Source organism: Sander lucioperca, chromosome 10 (assembly GCF_008315115.2).
Source record: "Sander lucioperca isolate FBNREF2018 chromosome 10, SLUC_FBN_1.2, whole genome shotgun sequence".
Lineage (NCBI taxonomy): Eukaryota > Metazoa > Chordata > Actinopteri > Perciformes > Percidae > Sander > Sander lucioperca.
Genome location: NC_050182.1, coordinates 34,338,948 through 34,355,546, shown reverse-complemented (window position 1 = coordinate 34,355,546; position 16,599 = coordinate 34,338,948). Strand labels below are relative to the sequence as shown.

At 41.0% G+C, this 16,599-nt stretch overlaps 1 protein-coding gene across 4 annotated transcripts; it reads right to left on the bottom strand.

Annotated features, from left to right (window-relative positions):
- Positions 1-50: 50 nt before the first annotated feature.
- On the bottom strand, positions 51-16,141 carry washc5 (WASH complex subunit 5). Of its 4 annotated transcripts, none has more exons than XM_036006288.1 (29): positions 15,958-16,141; positions 14,988-15,254; positions 14,519-14,664; positions 14,274-14,358; positions 13,953-14,053; positions 13,160-13,352; positions 12,906-13,058; positions 12,570-12,683; positions 11,910-12,081; positions 10,921-11,048; positions 10,417-10,546; positions 9,971-10,083; positions 8,722-8,888; positions 7,409-7,484; positions 7,207-7,317; positions 6,598-6,738; positions 5,967-6,047; positions 5,719-5,820; positions 4,478-4,657; positions 4,187-4,311; positions 3,252-3,414; positions 2,982-3,084; positions 2,826-2,905; positions 2,489-2,592; positions 1,996-2,125; positions 1,727-1,823; positions 1,049-1,202; positions 819-906; positions 51-528 (listed from the first exon to the last, which is right to left on the bottom strand). In XM_036006288.1, exons 2-29 carry the CDS (start codon positions 15,171-15,173, stop codon positions 472-474), a joined length of 3,480 nt encoding a protein of 1,159 aa, XP_035862181.1. In that variant the 5' UTR covers positions 15,174-15,254; positions 15,958-16,141; the 3' UTR covers positions 51-471. The 4 variants fall into 4 exon arrangements, 3 of the variants coding, with proteins under 3 accessions (XP_035862181.1, XP_031134155.1, XP_031134156.1); XM_031278295.1 differs by having other exon boundaries at positions 15,962-16,069; XM_031278296.1 differs by lacking the exon at positions 15,958-16,141 and having other exon boundaries at positions 51-342; positions 443-528; positions 14,988-15,173.
- Between the last annotated feature and the right edge of the window lie 458 nt (positions 16,142-16,599).

Genomic DNA, 16,599 nt, shown 5'->3' with positions numbered 1-16,599 from the left:
AAATAAAATCCTTGACCAAAAGATCAACTGAAGAGAAACGACACAACATATTATGATACATCGTATTTATTAGTGAATTTCATTTTGAAATGGCACAAATTGATCATACGTAAAGTCGGCATTAGGCTATTTCAATTTTCTATCTATATACAATCTCTTATTAGTGCATTAAACATTAATGGTCAATAAACTGTAAGTAGTATTCAACAGGCTTTTTCATGGTAGACATTGAAGCACTGGTGTAAATAATAAAATGAATGAAGACTGAAATCCATTTAGCTGCTTCAGTTCCAGGGTCTTGGTATTGTGCATGGTGGCTCACTGACACAATGTCATGGCTTACTGGAAAACATCAATGTTATTAGTAACACACCTTTGCTTTTCCTAATATGAAAAGTCAAAATGTCTGCAGTGAAAAAAGCCTATGGCAACAAAAGCATACTTTTCTGATGAAATGCTTCATCCAGATCTTCACATTATTGTTCTGAACTCATCAAAAATGAAACTGGGCACATGGGCTTCTGCCACCTTAAGAATACAGAGAAAAAAAGAGAATAATAAACATACTATCCCACAGTACACATAATAAAAATAAGAGACATAGTGCTTAAAACATGTCTATAGTCTCATTCAGGGCATGTTGTGTGTGATTAACCATTTCTTCCAGCTGAAAGGTATTATATCTTACTGTATAACAATACAGTTGCTAAACATGTCCGGATAGAATCATCAGAAATGAAAGCTAGCCCCTGGTTAATGTAAATTATTACTTATTTTTACTAGCAGCTTACTAATTACTAATTTCAAAGTTATCCTACCTTGCGTGACAGTTTTGTGAACTTCACATAGTCTTCCAGGAACATCAGAGCTCCCACCACATCAGAAGGCATGTCAGGGATCTTCTGACTATGATAGGGTCAAATGGAAACTCAAATATGAGTACATAAAGCCATTTCATAAAAGTATTCAGATCAACAAAAACAAAAACAATACATTTATTTAAAACTATTACATTTTTATTCCAAAGTAGTAAAGTCTGTTTTGTTACCTTGTGCACTGCTCCATGATAGAGCGGATGAACTGACCAATGAGAGCCAAGAACTGTTGTGTGTATCTTGAGTGAAACTGCTTGAGCAGGGTGAGCATGCCGAGCACTAGCGGAGGCCAGTCAACTGGATCTGTGGCTTTCCTGCAGGTCATTCCTGGGAAAACACAAGACATCAGTTGTGCGGTCATTTACGTGTTGATGCAGCCTTACATACCAACTCTAGCATACTGGCCACCACGTCATTTATCACTATTATAACAAGAATCGGATGTGCTTACAATCCTTCAACCGTCCTGGTCCAGGTAGTGACTTTCTTCATTTCCCAGTATAATGCTCTAATGTGTGCTAATGTGTGCAGTACAGTAAGTAGCCTACCCAGTTAAAACTGTTCGATGGTGTTTTTTGCCTCCAACGGCGCCTTCCAGGCAGCTAACCCTAACCTTAACCCTAAACATAACCATTGCCGCGCTGCCTGGGAGGAGACGTTGGGGGCAAAAAACACCAAAGACCGTTAAAACTACATCCAAACTGTAAGAGATAAAGCAGCCATTAATGGGTGTTATACCATGTGGTAACACTGGTGTGACCTATTGCACTCACAATTGTACAACTTAATAACTCACCAACAACAGTACGATAAAAGCTGTAATATAGTCAAATGAAAAAAAAAGAATTTGCCTTGGTTTTTGTTGTACTGAAGTTTGGGCAGCTGAGCGATAATAAACAGGAAGTTGATGATGGGGAAGTAAGGTAGGCGCTTTGTGGTGATGTAGATCTGTGAGAAACATAAACGTGTAAAGGGTCAGAGCGTTTTGCAATGCATAAACACACAAAACAGACCAAGAGAGTGCAGACGATAAACTAGCTTCAGTTTGTGGTAGTTTCTGAAAATCAATTTGTCAACACTGATCACATTGTGTGGAAAGCAACGGCCATACTCTCCAGACCTTGTTGAGTGGGTTGTGAATGCCGGCAGCCTCCAGGTAGGCAGTGATATCATACAAAAGAGGGTTGTCCTCTTTAGGGTAGGGTAGGGATGGATCCTGGTAGTGAGCTTCAATGTCTGCCAGCAGAGACCTGGCAAGGGCACAAAAAAAGTTGACATTTTGTAGATGAAGAAAAGAGTTTGAAGAAAAATTTAAAATGAGAGCAATAATCAGGTATCAACTAGTAAATTCTAATTAGGAAAAGTCACATCACATATTTTCTTCATCAGCAAGAGCATTAACATCAAGTCATACAATTTCTACTAGTACTAGCAAAACACATTGCAAAATGTTTTTAGTAATTAATTGTATATATATGTAACATGAGTCTAAATAAATATAAACAACACGTATCTCTTTATGATACTGAAACAAAGCAATACTTTCCCCTAAACACTATGATAATAATTACACAATTACAGATATATTAGAGAGGTGGTGAGACTTGACTGACTTGTTGATGTTTTCCAGGGCAGCACCCAGGTGTTTGGAGTCAAACTTGCAGGAGTAGTTCAGCTCATTAGCAATCTGCTGTCTGAGAATCTGCATCTGACCAACCTACAACAAACATTTATTTAACATTATTTTTTACAGTATCATGTCTTTATTGGCATTGGCAGATGTGATTTCGTGGCATAAAAATACAGAATGGAGGGGTTTATTAAAGATGCATTAAAGGTTTTTGCACTCATGTTTTACCTTCACAGAATGCACATCCCCGGAACATCAGTTTCAATTTATCAATACATTTTTTTCTATTCACAACATTAGAGAATATCATGGACCAGTACCTTCATGATGGCCTCCAGGTATGCACCCCACATCTTCTGGGTTTTGGCCACAGCATTCGCGTACACTTTGCTGGCATTACCTGTTACACAAAAGAAAAATCAATAAGGAATAAAAAGGTCCTGGCAGATTGTAGGATTTCCTAAACTGATACCTACCCACAATACCCTGGACTGGGTTGACAGCCCCGAGCATGGCTTTGAAAACATCCACCACAGCTTTGTCCTTCAGGATGGTCCTCTGAATCAATATCAGGAAGTTCTGATGGGAGAAACAAGTTGCTAACAGCGCAAATATATTCAGGTATGCCTACAATGAGCATTAAATATACCATAAAAGCCCTTATAGACCTGAATTCATTCATTTATTTTGTCACCAATTAGAGCCTTATGGTAGCTTTGTTTGAGACTTGTTTATATGCTAATTACCTGAAGTTCCTTGACAATCATGAAGCAGAGCAGGCGGTCTAGTCCATTGAGGCCAAATGTACCCAGGGTGTTCTGGATCTCAGAGAACAGCCTGTTGTTGGTAACCTCCTGGTGGCTCCTCAGGTCGTACCAGGTGTTTAACTGGTCGATGTAGCACGTTACCCTGTGGAAAGGACCAATGTTTGTCAGGGAGCTTATAGTCTCGCATTGCCAGACCCTAGACCCAGATCTCCACAGCGCTGTGGAGTACGGTCTGGCTACACCACACATACATTCTGGGATATGAGAAAAAAACGCTCTGGGTTGTTTGCATTTCTTTAAACAAATCACAATTGTCTTGGCCAACGCTAAGTTCCGGACGCAGCGACTGTGGCTCTGCAGAATATTCTAGGGAAGGAACTTGGTGGAACGTTGGCACAACGCAAAAGAAAACGCCACAGAAAATAGTAACTTGGTTAACTGTTCACACAATACAGTAACGTAAGCTATTTAAGTTAGCAGGATACATGTTTAAACATAATTTGCTCTTACCAATGTATCGCAGTGTGTATTTTGTCCATAGCAAATCCCCGCCAATCGATCCCAAAACGTCCCAGTTAGATAGTAAATGCCTTAAACATATTCCTTGCAAATCTTTACAATTATTCTCCGAAATAACCAAGCAGGCCTGCCTTACTGCACGAACCAAATGTTCTTCAAAACGTGCTATTTTCAGCATGTAGCTTTCTAGCTCGAAGTTTGTTGTTGTTTCCCGAAGCGAAGAGCAACACGCAGAGAGTGGAAGGTGAGGGACATCCGGCGCGTGACGTATGTCAAGCAATTATCCTGGAAATGTACTTCCGTTGATCCAGACTAGGGAGCTTGTAAAGACTGCATGATTCATCATCTACAGATATGACCAAAGCAGTTCCACTGTTATATTTGAGGAGACATACTTGGGATCAGTGATCCGGAGGATCTCTCTGCAGAGACGACCGATGAAGGTGGCAGACTCATCCACAGAGGGAAACTTTGGGATGGGGATGTGGGTGGACTGGTGCACACTCTGCCAGTCCTGGATCTGATTGGAAGCAAGGAAAAAAACGATCAATCAACTCCCGTTACTGACAAATAGACAAACAACCAGAGCATTTCTTATTGATTACAGAGGGACAAACTGATGTCGGTGCACTATTCAGGGATGTGATCAGAAACTGTAAAAAGCATGTGACTGTGTTGAGCCTGACCTTGGCCCTGAGGAAGCTGTTGCATTCCTGTTCAACATTGTAGTTGATGATACGGGACACCTCCTCCTGCCAGATTTTAAGGCCATAAATGCTGACGTAGTCCTGGATGTACTCAAACGACCTGTAGAACCCATCCATGGTGGCCGCCATCTCCTTCAACTTGGGCATCAGCTCACTAGGCTGAGAGAGTGGAAGATTCTTGTTTAGTCTCATCTTTAAAGCAGCCATATTATGCTCATTTTCAGGTTCATAATTGTATTTTAAGGTTGTACCAGAATAGGTTTACATGGTTTAATTTTCAAAAAACACCATATTTGTGTTGTACTGCACCGCTCTCTCTCACTGCTGCAGATCCTCTTTTCACCTGGTCTCTGTTTTAGCTACAGAGTGAGACCTCTTTTCTTCTTCTGTACTATCTGTGATTGCACTTGCACATGCCCAGTAGCTCAGATGTAGATCATGTCAGCTAGCTAGCTCCATAGACAGTAAAAGAGAGGCTGTTTCTACAACTTCGGTCAGTTACAAGGCAGGATTAGCTGGGAGACTTCTAAATGAGGGCGCACATGGAAGTAGTTCTTTTGTAGATTATAGTGAACTTGTGTGTGTTGTAGCAGTGCTTTGTTATTGAGAACGAGGTAGCATGCTAGCGTTAGCATGCTAGCGTTAGCATGCTAGCGTTAGCATTAGCGTTAGCATTAGTGTTAGCTAACGCTACGAGCTAATGGTTGCGGTTAGCCTGCTCGTTTCGGCTTGTGACGTCACAAGCCGTGCCGATTTTGAACAGCTCACCCAGAGACTGAAAGCAGGACACATTCAGAAACCGTATCTCACTATAAACAGCATGGATGGATTTTTTTCAAAGTTTGTATGTGTGTGGAAGCACCAGAGACACAAAACAACACCCCAAATCCCAGAAAAAGTGATTTTTTCATAATATGTGCACTTTAAAGTTCTTACTGCTGTTATCCTTGATTCTCACAGGGCGAGACGACATGTACGCCAGTTCACTTTTTTTAATTTATTTTTTTAAATACATTACAATAAAAGTAAAAAGATGTTCTAAGTTGTATCCCGGGCAAAACCTGTAATTGTAAACTGTTTATTGTTTTTGTCTTGTGTCCTGGAAAAAACTTCTCCACTTCTATTACTAGTTCAGTGATTTGATGTTACACAATAACGCACTGTAAAATATAAAGATAAAAGTATTCAGCGATCGACAGATAGCCGATCTGAAGTCGGACCTTAGCCTTGGGGTTGAAGATCAATCCCTTGTGCAGAGCATAAGCCACCCTCTTCACCAGCTCCTTCCTGATGCCATCCTCCAGAAGCTGCTTAGGATCCACCTAAAGCGTCACAGTGTGTTAGTAAAGTAACTTATTCTTCAACTGCACTGTGGCTGATGAAGACACACCATATTCCTGCCTGCATGTTGGAACGAAGACAAACGTGTTTTAATATTCTATCATCATGCTAAAGTAGGAAACTTTACCTTAATGATCCCAACAAGAGTGGTCTTCATCATCAGGATCCCCTCAGTGAAAATGGAGATGTCATGGGTGAGTTTAGCCACCTGTTAACACGTGAAGAAGAAGGATGTTTAGGCACACAAATGACAGACAGAATCCAGTGAACCTCAAATTAAATCATTCCAATGTCAAAGTATTAGGACAAGCTAAAGACAGAATATTCTACATTAATTTTCATAAAGAGCGATGAATGCCAGCTGACATTGTACTTGAACTACATACAAAGACATTTGCCAGGCTGTTTTGTTTAAAGGTTAACATTGAAATTCTAGTCAAAAGTATATTAATCACGTTGGATTTCAAGACCAAAATTTCAAAATTCTCTATAACAGCAAATTCTAGTTTCTCTGAGCCAATTTGTAATTGCATCAAAAGCTGTAAATTAGTTAAAAATGTTCAGAAATGCCAGCTGGTATGATTACCTCTGAATCAAATACAATAGATGAGTTGACATCAAAACAGAACAACTTGAGGCCTCTATTTCTGCTTTTCATGTCATATATATTACCAAAGGATTATTTTCATTACTTCAATGACATTCTGAACAACACTCCAGGAGCTACATGCACATTGTGAAGTGAACAGTTGTTTTACTTCATAGCGAGCCCCGAGCTGGGAGTAGTCCTTTAGCTTGTCCTTATCTAGCCGCGTGGGCACTTCCATGATGTCATGGATCTGAAGCTTGATGATCTTGGCCAGAGAGGTGAACATACTCTCTGGGATGATCTGCAGCACCTGCAAACAAGAATATAAATACTCTTTCATCTCTAATACCTTTGAGGGTTTTTTGTTAAGACAGAAGAGTCGAGATTAGTCTTCAAACGCATATGGTCCACGATGCTGTGGATGAAAAATCTTGTGTGCAGCTAGTGGGAGCAAATCCTCTAACATAAAGTAACATGGCATGTGGCTGATGAAACCAGAAGATAAGAGAGCAGCTCTAGGTACACATCCATTAAGTGGCTGTTTTGGGGTAAATTTGCCAAACAGATGGTTGGAGAAACATTAATCGTGACTGCAGGTGTTTACTGCGGCTACTGAACAATAATTTACAGCATGCAGGGCTCATTTGTTAAAGTTGTGAAACCATTTTGGAAACCGCGTTCATTTGTGAGTGCCACAGGAAATGTCAAACACAGACGTCCCCTCTGCTAAATAACTTTACAAGATCGCAGGTGAAAACGTGACTTTAATATAGTGTACCTTTCTGACATAAGCCACCAACTCTCCAGAGTAGAACTGTGAAACACTCAGCAGGTCTGCGCTGTTGGCCTGGTTGATTCGCAGCAACGGAAGGTCCAATGCAGATGCCAGCTGCTCACACACAAACACAAAAGAATTCTTAAAGTTACGGGAATCATTTTTCAATTGTTATTATTCTTTTTCACGTGTGCCTAGTCCTCACCTTCAGAAATGTAGCTCTCAGTTTGGTGACCATGGATGGGTTGACTCTGATGCTCTCCTGCATCATTAATGTGAAGCTGCAGAATAAAACGTAAGCCCGAAAGAACAGGTGAATTCTGCTGTACAGACAAAAACTAAACACAACTAAGCTAAATAAGTCAAGACAACTGCAGCACTGTGGTCTTCTTGGTGGTTTATATAAAAAAGTAGGGATGCACGATTCAGAAAATGTCACGATTCGATTCAAAATATCGATTTTTAGGCTCAAGATTCGATTCAAAATCGATTTTCGATTCAAAAAAACATTCACAGTATGTAAATGTAGTTACTTTTCCCATGTGATTGCAGTAGACATACAATTTAAAAGAAAAGAAACACAACTTAAATGTAGTTTGATATTACTTTATATGTCTTCATACAATAATAAAAACTTCTGCAACTAAAAACTGCAAAGTGCCGAGCTTTGGCCAGCTTTCAAATACATTTAATTCAAGTATAAAATAAAACTGTTAAATAAAAAGAGCTTTTTGTTCAGAGTTCGGTGGGAGTTTAGAGCATTGAAAGAGTGCGTTGGTTGACTGGCATGTTAGGTCCTTTAGGTTGTTGTTCGTCCACATCTTTAATGTTAATCTCTGGGTGATGGCGTACCACGTGAGTTCTCAATTTTGTGGTGTTTCCAAAATACTTAACTTTTGCTTTGCAAAGCCTGCATGTAGCATGATTCCTATCAAGTTCCGTCTTCTCCTCGAGGTTATAAAAGCCAAAACGTGCCCAAACTCTCGCCTTCAATGAGGATGGAGCAGGCTGAATAATTCTTTCTGTGAGGTTTGCCATTGTTTGCGCCGACTGAACTACTTCTGCTGCACTCGTTCTTCTTTTGATTATAACAAGAGTGCCCAGGCGTCAGTGTGAATTCGACGCAGCGCCATCTATGGGAATGGCGAGCTTAACTCATTTCAGGACAATAGTATACACGCCATTAAAAAATGGAATTCTATGAATCGGTAGAGCTTGAATCGCGATACGAATGTGAATCGATTTTTTTGCACACCCCTATAAAAAAGGCTGGCAGAGTGTCTCCCTGTCTTTGGCTGACAATGTGAAAGAAACATCTGTTACTATCTCCATGTTATTGAGGCGCTTCTAACTGAAAATCTAAATATGCCAGAAAATGAGTTACTAAATATGGCTTTCAACTGAACTGTGTAGCGACTGCATTATCAAAGATTAATTTTCAGTTTATTTATGTTTGCTTTACCATCTTCTTTACCAGTATTTTTTGTATGGCTTTAATGTTTATTGGTAAGTTAGTACCTGTCAATTATCTGCCATGCGTACGACAGGTCTCCGACTATCTGCATAGTAATGAGGACTTCTTCTTTGATGTTGATGGTGCGGATCATTTGGTGCAGAAACTTCCTGGTGTCAGCCAGGAACTGGCAGACCTGTAGGTTAGACTCCAACTGGTGAAACTCCTGGACCTGAAGACCAAACAAACAACACCACATTCACGTATCTGTATCCAAGGACTGTAGGCACTCGCTTGGCAGTCTCATTCTCCGCTGGCATTCATTCAATTTCTGGCTCATGAGGATCATTTGCTGCTGGCTCAGAAGACTGAACCAATGAACTAGCTAATTGTGTAAACAGTTATAAATGACAGAAGTGATTTTTGTGAAAATCCATTTCTTATTTTACAACAGACCGTGGCAGGACAGACAGGAGCAAATGAGGGCATTACAACCCACTGAGCCAACGAGACATTTCTATGTATTCTGACGAGTCTCTATTTATATGCATTTCATGGCAGTTATTTTTGTCTCTTTGTTCTGCTACCGTTTGCATACATTGTTACTGGATTTGCTTTTAAGTTATTACGCATGAAGCTAAGGCAATCAAACTAAATAGTACAACATTATTCGTCTAATGTTATCAAATTATAAGGTCTAAAGACTCCAATGAAGTTTTAGATAATCAAATCTTAAAGGTCCCATGACATGGTGCTCTTTGGATGCTTTTATATAGTATATAATACTGTATCTGAAGTCTCTTTCCCGAAATTCAGCCTTGGTGCAGAATTACAGCCACTAGAGCCAGTCCCACAATGAGCTTTACTTAGTATGTGCCATTTCTGTGTCTGTAGCTTTAAATGCTATTGAGGAGGAGAGAGGGGGGGCAAGGTGGAGGGTGGGGGTGTGGCCATGACCAACTGCCACTTTGATCCTTTGAAAGCCATGATGCCTCTCTCTCATGGGTGGGCCAAATTCTCTGGGCGGGCAAAGCAGAGAAAGGGGAGGTAACCTTTCGCCTTATGACGTCATAAAGGGAAGATTCCAGATCGGCCCATCTGAGCTTTCATTTTCTCAAAGGCAGAGCAGGATACCCAGGGCTCGGTTTACACCTATCGCCATTTCTAGCCACTGGGGGACCAAAGGCAGGCTGGGGGAACTCATATTAATGTTAAAAAAAGTGAAATTTTAATGCCATGGGACCTTTAATGACCAGCACTGTCAGTTGAATGTGAAAATGTGAAGCCAGGATGAAATGTCTTTATCTTGCTCACCTCAACAAGAGCCTGTATGAGCTGAACTGTCTTCCTCCCAGCAGCTGTGGAGTCCTCATAGTTCAAAGACTCAATCTGCTTTGAGATTTCTCGGAACCAGGCCTGTAAGTTCTCTGTGAGGAGAAAGAATGTTATCAAAGTAGTTTTCACAAGTGGTGGTTAAGGAAAATGGGTCTCTGCTACTCGAGCTACAGTCGCAACGACAGAAGTAAGTATGACTGATGTGAATTTAATCCGCCTCTCCCTGCATGTGTGTCCTTGATTCATTTTTCCACTATGTTTCTTCTCTGCCTCAACATTTTTCTCTGAACAGCTTCAAGCTCAAACTCATTTAAGCATTTGTGTTCCACTGAAATAATCCATGACATTCAAAGCATGAGACAGTCACCCCTGCATTGCTGTGTGTGTAATCCTTTCACCTTGTCCACGCTCACAGTGTAACTCACCATTTTTCTCCACCCTGGTAAGAGGTTTGACGCCAGAGAAGACTTCGGCCAGCTCAGTCATTCTCTCTGATCCCTCCTTCTTAAAGCTCTCCCATTTGATCTGCTTCTCTGACAGCATCTGCTTGAACATCTGGAAGAGGGACAGCACAGCCGCTGAGTCAATGTGGAGGGATTAGTCAGATGAGACGTGTAATGAGAACATTACATTTGTGTCCTCTCCAAATGACAGACTGGATAGCCATATGCTGTCTATGCTAATAGACAACAGAGCGGACACACCTAATGAGAAACACAGTTGGCTGGTTCATGGATTATTCTGCCATTCATTTCACACTTTCACTCCAGCTCAAAAAAGGGAAGAGACCAATATGTTTGAAAGCAACTTAACAACCCAGAGTCCATCCTCCTTTGTTTAACATCTCCCATGTATGTATTTATGACAATTGGCTCCTTGTTTTTCCATGTTTTCATTCACATTATCTAGAATTGAAGAGACACTCTCACCTCTTTGAGTGTGAACTCAAACTGAGCAGTGTCTAGCAGCAGCTGGAACAGGATCTTGGGGTTGTACTTGGAGTCGTTGAGAACTTGGTCTTTGATCTGACGCAGTCGCTTGTTGTTGGGATCGTAGGCTGTAAGAAAATAACTCATTTGAGTTCATTGCAAATGAAAGACCTATTTTTATTAGGGGTGATCCCGAATAATTGACTAATCGGCGATTCGATCTAAGGAGCCTGTATCGACAGTCGAATCGTCGCAGTGGTGGGAAAATGTGATTATGAAACAAAGGATCCTTCCATTCGGGCTATATGGGGTTGCTGAATGTCTGATTGCTTGGTTTCTCTTAATAAATCATGATATATAGGCTATTTTGCAATACATGTATTAATTAGAGCACTCATAAGAACGTGTGAATTTAAAACGATTCTCTGTCAAAAGCAGTCTGCCTGTCTTGCCTGTGTTTATCGCTCTCCCTGTCTCCGTTTTAGTGGTTTATCGTGTTTTAAGCCCCCAACATCTCCTTCCAGGCAGCACTGCCTGGAAGGCACTAGGATTAGGCCATGGTTATGGTTAGGGTTAGGGTTAGGTGCCTTGAAGTCAACGGTCGCAGCGCTGCCTGGAAGGAGACGTTGGGGGCTTAAAACACCATAGAGCGTTTTAGTGCTATGTACAGCACCGCACCTACAGACGCACCCCCTACACACGACAAACAGCACTGTCCTGTCCTGAAACAACAGCTAAGCGATAGTCACATTGTGTATCTCATGGCCAATACTTTAGTCGTCCTTGCTATTTTTCTATGAATGCATAAAGCTTACACAGAGCGGGCAAAAATGAGGGTCAGGCTGCTAAAAGAAAAAAAACAAACATCAATTTCTTACTATTCGTTGACCTTGCCCATTTACAATTATTCTGAAGTAATTTAAAGCATTACAAGATACATTATGTATTCCACCTGTGTTCTAAAGGAAAAATCTGCCCAGTATTCTCACCTGACTCTGCGGAGTGCAGCATCAGCCAGCGGATAGCAACATTGCAGTCCCTCAGACAGTTGAGTAGTTTGGGAATGTTGTCCAGGATGATCTCCTCCCTGAGGAAACCTTCTTTCAGCAGCTGCTGCACCTGAGGCCTCAGGCTCTCTGTTCTAGCTGCATATCGCGTGGCCTAAACATACAGTGATGGTGGTGGTGTTGGTTGGGGGGGTATAAGGTTAAAAGTATCTTTCATCTTGGACGATAACTAAATCATTCATTCACTCCTACAAGTGGCCTTGGCTTTAGGAAGCATGGCAATGTCTGCAGATGACCCACTAAACAAGGATTATTCAGTTGCCACCCCGTGCTATGGCTGCACTTTTTCCTGACTATGAACTGCACATCTTTGTTAGTACCCGTACATCAATTTGAGCTTGTGTACATTCACTATCTTTTACCAAACTTTTCAAGACAAGTTTACAAATGCCTTCTAACTGACTGATTAGATTAATAACCTTGTGTGTCAATTGAGATTCTGTACAGTCGCCTTGGATGACTTGCAAATTCTTTAGATGCAGTCATCAGTACCTGCATACAATAGGGTGCCGCACTGAAAGACACATTGGCAATGCTGAGGTCTGTGTGACAATGAAGCCGATACAATTTTCTTTTAAATACCTGCTCTTTGATGTTAGCAGAGTCAAGGGTGTAGTTGAGTGCAGTCTTGGCAGCTTTGTATGGTTCCCAGGCCTCCACCAGGTTCACTGTAATCCCCATGTAGATACTGATAACCTGCAGACAGACACACACAGACACTTCAGTACATTCACAATAAAAAACTGAGATGAAGCGAGATAGAAAACTTAGTGAATGCCAAAACATATCACAGTGAATGCCAAAACATTTCATAAAGTTGTTTACATTCAGCTTTCATCTACTGGTATGACGCCACTGGTGCAGATTAAGTCTACAGGACGACCAGTGAACAATCTCACCACACAACAAATGTCTTACCCAGTTGTCAGGGAAGTACTTGTCCACTATCTCCCTCATCTTGGCCTGCTGGGTGTGCAGTATAGAGGGGCTGAAGTAGAGGCAGACATACAGCATGGCTGCCTGGTTAGCCAGCGCTGTGCTACGATGCTCTGGTAGAGGGTACGCAGACACCTGATGCACAGGAAGAGAAACGGGATTTTCAGGTCCAGCCTGAAAGGCCCAGCCGTGGTTTATCAAAAGTTCAAAAAGATGTTCGACCAAATGTTTCTCACTTGGTTGTATATGTCGTCCGAGCGCAGCCTCCCATGAACCATGCTGATAAAGGGGGCACTGATGGGAACTCTCTGGAAGTAGCTCTCTGGGTAGTTGGCTGGCCGTTTGGCTCCAGGCTGACTGGAGTAGCCCGTACTGCGCAGGAGCTTGCAGATGTCATCCAGGTTGGAGTCGGCTGATGAACGGGCAGCACTGAAGAAAATGTGAAACAATAAAATAATGGGAGACAATTTAAAGTCAAGTGAGGACAAAATTTGCATGTTATTTCTTAGTATCACTGGTAAAGTATAACTTCATTATTAAATAATTTAGTCATAATTAATTAAAATGTTCAAATTTAGTTCAACTCAGCATGCTTCTGTTTGTATTATCTGCACACCTGGCATTGCTGTTAATGTAACTGACAAGATGAGATTTTCATATGTCATTCAAATATGAACCTGTTAGAGTTATGTTTGTATAGAAACAAATATATTGATGTGAAATAATGTCTGGTACAATGCAAAAGCAGTGAAGAAAAAAATAAGTGCATCCACATTTTTACTATATCACATTTCAAGCATATTTACATAAAGGGATGATATTGCAACTGAGAAGGAGAGGGATAAAAAGAGATCAGGTACACCACCTATAACGTACACTCTGTCTAATATTTTAAGGATGCACGTATGAGTCAAGTAACGTGACTCAATTTAGCTGTGAGCGAGCTCTCTGCCTAAGAAGTGCATTAAGCATATTGAGCGTGCGAGACAATGTTGTGAATGTGTGTGGGTGCATGAGTCACAAGCGCACCTGTATCTATAGTAGGAAACAAGCATCCTCTCTCTGACCTCCCCTTCAATCTTTTGGTCAATAACCAGCAACATGACTCCATAAAGGTAGAGAGCCTCGCACTGGGTGGGGGAAAAAAACAGACACAATCAACTTCAGTGGTGTCTTTTTGGTTAGTTTTAACGTGTAACTGATGAAAATAAATCAATCAATCAGCAAATCAGTGACACAGCCAATTTATTCTGATATGAACTCATCACAAACAGATATTTAGAAGATGTTGTGTTAGAATGCTCCTGTAATGTTACAACATTAAAACTGATATCCATTTCTGTTACTTACTAAAAGCTGTTTCCCATCCTCATTTAGAAGCACTGTCTCCAGAGTCTGCTGAATATAAACACCCTCATTTAGGTCATCCAAATATCTGAAGAGAGGAGAGAATAATATAATACCAACTTGTAATATAGTCTTCATCATGTTTTGTGGTTTAAAATGGCGATGAAGAGGAAGGGTGTGTGGGTATAGGAGAGCTCAAAACATGTTATCCTTATCCAAAAAAACTAAATAGCCCAGTCCTGTCTTACCTGTTAAGATCCACTATATATTTGTGGACACTCTCAAATGCCAGATAGAACCTCGACAGAATCTCAATGTTGTTCTCTCGAAACTCTTCATCCAGGTCTTGAAGCTCAGGCTTGGCTTCCAGCTTCCCCTCGTAATACTCCGGACCCTGGCGAAGAAGCAATATCTTACAACAAGTCCAATCAATACTCAATCTATACTTGTGTCCGAATAAAAAAGGTACACACCACTCCTAATAAAGGGGACAGGGTTGAAGAGCTGTTCCAATAAGAAGGCATTTATTTTCAGAGCTAAACTGTTTTTGTCCTGAGCTCTATCCTACAGCAGCCCAGTTTCCCCAAGTCTACAAAATATACATGTAAATAGGTTTTAATGTAGCTTGTATGTTAAGCTTTGGCCCAAGGGTGAGACTATAACTAATTGCCCAAGGCCAAACATGTCTTAGAACAGCTGCCCTGATGAAATCCATACCTTAAAGTAGCTGAAGTCACAAATAATGTCTCCGTATTTCTGCTGCTCGCTTTTGTCCTTGAGCCTGAAAACGGCAGGGATGAAGTCAGAGAGGCGCAAGAGCTCTGCAATGATGGCATTTCCTCTAGAAACTATCCTGAGGATGGCCTGGCCACACAGGTTGTTCTCCGCCAGGAAGTCCACCATAGCGGCTGGAGCAAGAGGAGGATGCACAAAACAGCCACCCCTTGACCTCTTTGCTTTTGACTGACTGCTTGAATACTCCAGCTGGAAAAAAAAAAAAAGAAAGAAAACAACAGGTAGTTCAAAGACTTTTTGATGCTTGCTGTTTTTATTTTTGTCATCCGCCCTGCTGAAGTGTCCTTGAGCAAGACAATGAATGCCTGGCATCATCTAGACTGGTTCTGCTTAGGACTCCTCCTGACAGAGGCAAATTAAAAGAGCATTCTCCCAAGTGGTTTAGGTAGCTTATTACATTAGTATTACCTAGCAAATGTATAGTACTATTATCAGAGTACTTTGCGGGAGAATGGAGGGTTTCTCACCGGAAATAAAGTGCGACAAGCATTTAAATTACTCTAATGCACTGCAATAATGTTGACTAATTCTAACGTTAGTCCTATAATGTCTGTGTTGGTAAAATTTGAGCACCCATAGGTTTCGAAAATCCCATGTTTCTTGAATACACATAAACACCCATTGCAAGCACTCATTTAGCTGTTAATAGACTGTTAAACGTTGAATGGAAGAATTTGAGGAGTGTGACGTTAGCCAGTTATTATTATGGGCATGCTAACCTTAGCATATAGTCTGCTAGCTACTTTGATTACCGTTCGCCTTGATGCTGCAGACGACAGCACATGAAAAGATGCAAACGAATTATGGTAAACTAACTCGTTTACGTCTTGGTAATTTAATTTATATAGCCCGACATATTATTTTAAAAATCCTAGATTGTAGAAAAAAAGACTTGCCTGTTTAGATCTTCTCTTCCCTGTTTACTTCCTCATGACCAGCCACATGACTCCACTGGGTGTGTTTGATTCTGTTCCCTCAGCGCGCCGGAGGAGAGCGGTAACAAGTATGGCCCACTTATTGACTTCCACCACCAAAATGTGCTATATTTTAGAAATCGGTGTTTTTTTTTCCTTATTTTAAACGATCATATCCCAATAAACCGTTTGATGTGACTCGCAGTGATGCTACCTGCTAATGTACAAATATAATATACAAATATATGTATATTAGTCTGAATCACTGTAAACTACATTCCACAAAGACAAAATGTGTCAGGTGCTGAGTTTAGTGGGTTAGTGGGTTCCATTTGTACTCGGAACTCGGATTTTGCGGTGCACTCAAGTCCTACAACTCAGTTAGGGGTACATGTTTCTCTAGATGGCGACAGAGATCCACTATATCTTCAGTTTGACTATCTCACTGCTGCTCCACTACACTGAGGGTCTGTGAGTGCAGATTTCTGGCTCCACAGGGATGCAGTGATTTGCAGGCATCGACTAGTGAGAATAAGCCTGACCTGAAATTAAACCAACCTACTGTGTAAAACCACAGAGATAAATCCACAGCTAAGATATGTAACCGCCTGTAGCCTTCA